The 6,832-nt window shown below is 38.6% G+C and overlaps 1 protein-coding gene across 1 annotated transcript; it reads left to right on the forward strand.

The window, feature by feature from the left end:
* The first annotated feature begins 617 nt into the window (after positions 1-617).
* irf4b (interferon regulatory factor 4b) lies at positions 618-5,548 on the forward strand. The gene is made up of 9 exons (XM_043218749.1): positions 618-747; positions 884-1,081; positions 1,657-1,843; positions 1,939-2,024; positions 2,103-2,205; positions 2,291-2,398; positions 3,049-3,378; positions 4,131-4,243; positions 4,341-5,548. The coding sequence occupies exons 2-9, from the start codon at positions 884-886 to the stop codon at positions 4,506-4,508; spliced, it is 1,293 nt and encodes a 430-aa protein (XP_043074684.1). The 5' UTR covers positions 618-747; the 3' UTR covers positions 4,509-5,548.
* The last annotated feature ends 1,284 nt before the right edge of the window (positions 5,549-6,832 follow it).

Consider the following 6,832-nt stretch of genomic DNA (forward strand, 5'->3'; position numbering starts at 1 on the left):
AGCAAACCTGTATACATCATACAGTTTGTGGTATCGTAAAAGTTTAAATCATACATTTATATTACTATTTCTATTATATCACTATTGCAGTGTAGAGGTTTATTAAGTTATTGCACGGCCCGTTACTGCCCTCTGTTGGCTACAAATAGACCAATAGCCCACCTACATATAGTTTGAAGCTTTCTGGTGACGGGAAACAGCTCAAACACTTGACATAAAACAGCCAATTGTTTCAATTATGGTAAATTTATAAAGCTTCCCACAGAATTCACCATCACCATACACAAATTAGTGCGATTTATTAATATATTTCAGAATGTACCTAGATTACCTATGGCTTTTTCGTATTCAAAGAGCCCACATTTTTCTGTAGGTAGGCTAGTTGCATGGCTAATCAGCTTGTGCCCACTTAGGAGTCTAGTCAAGGCTTGAACATATATACATCGCGCTTATAAACAAACAGCTGACATTTCAACGTCGCCGAATTCAAAGAAATGAAAATTCTTTTATCGAACGCCAAAAGTCCCTCTGAGCGCGCGTGGGCTCCATATCATGTGAAGCCCCCGCGCGCTTACGGGACGTCCGTCAAGTCTCACGAGCGCTGCAGGTGCGTGGACGAACGCTCCGCCCCTTCTCAATGCAAACTATTGAAGAAAAGTCGCGGTCGAAAGCTGAACTACGTTACTGACACATTTCAAAACTCGAAAGCTCTGAAAGAGGGCAGCACGCGCTCCTGTACTTTCTGCTGTAGGCATATGTCTTTTTCAATTCAGACTTCCCTACATATTTTAATTATTTGTTTAACCATTAGCTTTAACCATATCGTTTTCACATTTAATAGTGCAGATTTTTATATATTTTTTTAAAACGGTTTTGTTTACAGATGTGTTCAGATGAAGAGCGCTCGATGGCGGGGGGCTCCGGTAACGGAAAGTTGCGTCAATGGCTGATAGAGCAGGTGGACACCGGAAAATACCCTGGACTCGTGTGGGAGAACGACGAAAAGAGTATCTTTCGGATTCCGTGGAAGCACGCGGGCAAACAGGACTACAACAGGGAGGAGGATGCTGCGCTCTTCAAGGTACATTCAGGATGAACGTTGAGGGGATGAGAAACAGACACATGCAGCGCCGTTATTTCTCGTACGTGATCTTAACACTGCATGCAGTGCATGTACGTGATCGTACATTTGTGTTATTAAAAGACATTCAAATGCAATTCTTCACCCCAGCAAGCACAACTGCGTTGCAAAGTTTTTTTTTTCACGTTGTAAAAACGTGTTTCCTGGGACGTTGTCGAGATTAAATAGTTTTTTAGACTTTTGTGGTGCCTAAGATATCTTCTGTTTGGAGTCAAAACCTCATTTGAAACCGAAAACGTGTTTGTATTATGACTTTTCATGACTTTTCATGGTCAAGCGTCTTAATGTTCAAGACTTAACAATACAGAAAAATAATAAAACAACTTTTTAAAGCAAAAATGAAGTATTAAGGAACAGTGGCCCCTCTGGACATCTGTAAATCAAGAATTCTTTGAAAAATGTATGAGAGCTACATAAAACCAAAGTTAGTTTTCTAGAAACTTGGCATGTGTAATTTAAAGTAGATTATTTTCTAGTATAACAAATGACTTACCTATATGTTGGCTTTTCTGCAGGCTTGGGCCCTATTCAAAGGAAAGCACAGGGAAGGTATTGACAAACCTGACCCACCAACCTGGAAAACACGTCTTCGATGTGCTCTTAACAAAAGCAACGACTTTGAGGAGCTTATGGAGCGCAGTCAGCTTGACATATCAGACCCCTATAAAGTGTACAGGATTGTTCCGGAAGGATCCAAAAAAGGTAAGGAAGAAGAAAATAAAGTGACATCACACAGCAGAACAGCTGTTCGTTGCCATTTGTCAAAAAAATAATAAAACAAATGATGAATGTCGCAGGATCCAGATCCCTTGAAGAGTCACAGTCCAATACAAGCCCACCCAGTTATCCAATACACCCTAATTTTGCACCAGCTCAATCTCAGGTTAGAATCAAACACCATCTTTGATTTGTGCGTTCCTATCTTTGCACTTGAGATCATTATATGTGCTTGTCATTACAGGTGTGCAACTATCTTTCTCCAGCAGACAGAGGATGGAGGGATTATTCTACCCTGTCTGAGATCCCTTACAGCCAGAGCCCCTACACGCCGCGCTGGGAACCTGGTACTTTGTGTGTCTGAGAGAGAAAGAACAACTACTGCAAGTTCAGATAGCATGCAGTTGCACTGACATATTTCTGTATGTGCAGGGTACCAGTTCAGTGGCTCTTTCTACAGTTGCAATGCATCTGATCCACAGCCGTCACCCTTCACCCTGGACACCAGCATGAGATCTGCTGAGGCAGTGGCCCTCTCAGGTACATAATCATAAAAACACAGAGAAAGTAAATGGATCAGTATGGGCAGGTGAACTGATTTTTAAGTAGGAATAAGAAATGATGTGGCCAAAAAAACTCAAATCAATAATATGCATTTAGAATAGACGAATTTCTAATTTGATTCTAATTTTAAAATTGGTAGGAGGTGGTCAAAAGGTGTTCCATTGACTTCCATTCATATGCAAATAGGGGAGATTGGAAATGCAAGCTCATGTGAATTGCATCCTAAAATATAACTGACCTCTAAACATGAAGACATGTGACCAAAAGAATGAGACATGATGGTGTATTAATTGTTTAGGATTGCAGTACAGTAGAGTAGATGGCCCATTTTGATTACATTTTGATGTTGCATTACAATTTTTAAAAACACCTGTGTATGATATTCTATGACATAATACTACAACCATTAAAGTGTCTTCATTGTGTATGTTCAAGTTTATTTGTTTACATGGGCAAAGCACATTAATGTACATTACTGTAAATGCGGCAGAATTAGCCAAAATGCTGTTTTTCTTTGCCAGACCCTTGAAAAAATGTTCAAAAGTGTATTTGAAAATATATTAATTGAGCATTAGGTGATGCCAGGTCATCTAAGTGTTTATATAATCTGATCTAATCTCAAATAGATCACCGCTTGCATTTGGTGGTGTTTTACCGGGAAACTCTGGTGCGAGAAGTAACTGTGAGTAATTCAGAAGGCTGTCAGCTAGGCCCCAGCAGAGAGGGCCAGGCCTACGCTTCACCTGGGGCCCCAGAGCTGATTGAACTTCCTCATGCTGAAGAAGCATCTCTCGAGCGTGGTGTTATTCTATGGATGGCCCCTGACGGGCTCTACGCCCGCCGCCGCTGCCCCTGCAGGGTGTACTGGGAGGGAGCTCACGCACCTACAGACAAGCCCAACAAGCTGGAGAGAGAGCAGAACTGCAAACTGCTGGACACCCATCTGTTCATAACAGGTTAGAGCACAGGGACATATTCACCTGTAAGGCATTTCAGATAAATTACACTTAAATCATTATGACAAATGATCTGATGTCATTCACTGGAAAACAAACAGAAAATGAATAAATGCATGAACAGGTTACTTTATCACTCATCGTTTTCAGTAAACGCCGACAGTCATTTATGCTAAATCTTTATAACCGTCTGTTAATTCACTGTATTGTACATCTATGAAAAGCAGACATTTTACTGTAAACAAACACGTCAAACTTTTACAATAAATAGTGTCACATTATCTGTGGTAATATTTAGAATTGGCAGTTAGTCATCTATGAGCTACAGTTACTCACGCCCACCTTCTGTCATAGATTCACTGATTGTTGTGATTCTCACAGAACTTTCCAGCATATGATGAATACAATTCAAACATGTGCCACATTACACTTAAAGCTCACAGCATTGAAGGCAAATAATGAGAAAAGGTATTACAGAAAATGCTGGCTTAAGAATTAATATTCAATATCTGCCACATTATATACAAAACTTGTAGTTAGTATGATTTTTACTATGGTTTTTAGCAGTTTTATGCATTCAATTAACAAAAGATAGATTTAAGACATTTATAATCTTGTAAATGTTTTTTTTTTATGAATACTGTTCTTTTGAAATACCTGATAAAAAACTACAAATATCACATATACATCCTGAAGTTCTCACCTGTCATTGGATGTGATTAAAAATGTGTCGTCCTCCGTGTCTTCTGTAGAGTTGCAGAGTTACGCCCTGCACGCTCGTCCAGTGCCATGTTCTCAAGTCCTGCTGTTCTTTGAGGATGAGAGCTCCGATGCTCAAAGACCAAGGAGGACTTTCACAGTGCAGGTACATTTCTTTGGGTCATTATAATACCGACGAAGTTATGAACAAAACATAAAGGATATTCGTTTCATCTTAATTTGCTTTTGTCATCACGTCACAGGTTGAGCCTCTATTTGCTCGCCAGCTTCTTTTCCTCAGTCACCCTAGCAGCATGAACTACATCCGCAGCCACGAGCTTTCACACCTGCCCCCTGAACACACCCTCTCCTCGACCCAAGACTACCACAGAGTCATCACGCATCTCCCTAACAGCGGCCCTCAAAACTAACCCCGACTTCGCACCCAATCTTGGATCAACATCTTTTTTAACCTAGGGTTAAAGCGAGTTTTAATCTTGGGTTAAAGGGATAGATAATGTTAGAATTTACTCACCCTCATGTTGTTCCAAACGTGTATAACTTTCTTTGTTTTGTGGAGCAAACAACCCAATGACTTTTATTGTATTGACAAAAAAACTAAACTAAAACTAAACTAAACTAAAACTGCTTCTGTTTCACAGAAGAAAGAAAGTCGTACAGGTTTAGCATGAAACATGAGTGAGTAAATTAGAGTTTTCTTGTCATTTTAAAAGGGCGTTAGCGTCATTTTTAACTCAGGGTTACAATGCTTTGCTTATGAACAGATGATGGACAAGAAGTTGAAACAGTTTACATGCTATTTCTATAGTTTATAGTGCCATACTTGCCCAATCAGCGTGCAAACAAGAATGCTATCCCTGGGTTTAAATATGTACAGTCAAAAATCTAAACCCAGTACAAAATATTAACCCAGGGTGAGGTTTAAACAGTACTGTTAACCCTGGGTTAACTGTAAAAATTGCCCAAGTCTTGTAAGCTAAAAGTGTAAAAGGTAAATGTTGGAATTCTTCTGTGCACCCAGAGCCTTTTGGGCTGAGCATAATCCTACCAGGATAACAGACAACATCAGCTATGTCTAATACTGAGAAAGACATAAATGTATGCATGACTCACAAGGATAAATGATTGTATTATGCTGGTATACTGTCAATCTTTTTTTTTGCTGACACAAGAATGTAAAGTGTGAATATTAGCTGTGTTTGGTTCTTGCAACATTTTTTGAGCTGCAATCAGAAAATGAAAAATATTTCATGTAAATAGGCTGTGGATTTAGAAAAAGTGTTTCTAAACACTTTTCCGTTTTCAAATTGCAGTTCTTTTATAGACATTTTTTGTACAATTCTGACTAAATATTCAACTTTTTTTATTCCACTACTTTTGCTCTTTTATGTTACTGAAATGCCTCAAATTTGGTTTTAATAAAAAAATAAAATAAAATAAAGTCTAAAAAGTTTTTAAAGTTCATGCGCTCTGATTCCCGACCTTTACAGGGTAAAATTTACACCTAAAATATAAAGCATCTCAACTGTTTTTACTAATGACAATGATGAAGAAATGTCTTCCTCACCAAATTAACACTGTTTTCTGGAAGATCATGTTACTCCAAAAACTGGAGGAAGACCAGCTGAAAATTCAGCTTGGCTATCTCAAGAATAAAATACAATTAAAAAATCTATTCAAATAAACAGCTATACTAAATTGCAGTAATAAAACCTTTGTTCATCAGATGAAATATTTTTGATGAACTTTGATGAGAGCTTTCTTGCCCTCCAGACAGCAAGGGTCCTAGAAAGGACATCATTAAAATACTCCGTGTGACAGCAGTGGTTCAACAGAAATTTTATAAAAGCTATGGGAAAACTTTCGGTGCACCGAAAAAACAAAATGACGTATCAGAATGCTCACAGTTCATAAAAATATCTAAATGTGTGTTCCGAAGATGAACAAAGGTCTTTCGTTTTGGAACAACATGAGGGTAATTAAAGGAATAGGTCACCCAAAAATGAAAATTAAGGCCATATTTTACCCCCAAGTCATCCTAGGCGTATATGACTTTCTACCTTCAGACGAGTTTTTTCAAAATGCATCCTGGCTCGTCCAAGCTTGGTAATGCTCGTGGATAGGGGCCGTTATTTTGAAATTCTGTAAATCAGATGTATCAGGGGATATCACATGTCGTCAGATTGATGGGTTTTGTAACAAAAACATTTCTAGTTTTCAAATTATAACATAAATAACTGACTTCTTTTTTTTGTTCGTTTTTTTGCATGAGCGCGCCGAGTTCTTGGCTAACCTAAGTCTCTTTCAGACAAGTCATGTCACTCGGCGGCCATCCCTGAAACGCCTCTCGAGCAACCAAAAGCAGCACCTATCTCAGTATTGGGAAATATCAAATTCTCCCAAACTGACCAAGCTTACAATTAAATTTCATATTTGACATCACCAATGAAATCTCACAACAGCTGTGAGCCTAGGACTGCACATGACAACTGGCTGATCTCGCCAGAGAAATATGCTATTTCACTATTTCAGCAAAAGATACAACAATTATTGCACAGTTGCTGTCAGATTTCATTGATGATTTCAAGTCAAGAGCGACTGATCGCTCAGTCAGTCAGTTATTTACATTATAATTTGAAATATAGAAATATTTTTGTTACAAAACCCATCGATCTGCTTCAGATCCACCCTCCGAAGGTGTATAGGTTAGTATCACAACGGATATATCCACTTT

Source organism: Puntigrus tetrazona, chromosome 20 (genome assembly GCF_018831695.1).
Source record: "Puntigrus tetrazona isolate hp1 chromosome 20, ASM1883169v1, whole genome shotgun sequence".
NCBI lineage: Eukaryota > Metazoa > Chordata > Actinopteri > Cypriniformes > Cyprinidae > Puntigrus > Puntigrus tetrazona.

Bases quoted from the DNA above. Each gene is read 5' to 3' on its own strand.
- irf4b (XM_043218749.1), top strand. From the start codon at position 884: ATGTGTTCAGATGAAGAGCGCTCGATGGCGGGGGGCTCCGGTAACGGA. The intron at 1,082-1,656 runs GTACATTCAGGA...GCTTTTCTGCAG, and splicing joins AGGATGCTGCGCTCTTCAAG to GCTTGGGCCCTATTCAAAGG. The intron at 2,025-2,102 runs GTTAGAATCAAA...TTGTCATTACAG, and splicing joins TTGCACCAGCTCAATCTCAG to GTGTGCAACTATCTTTCTCC.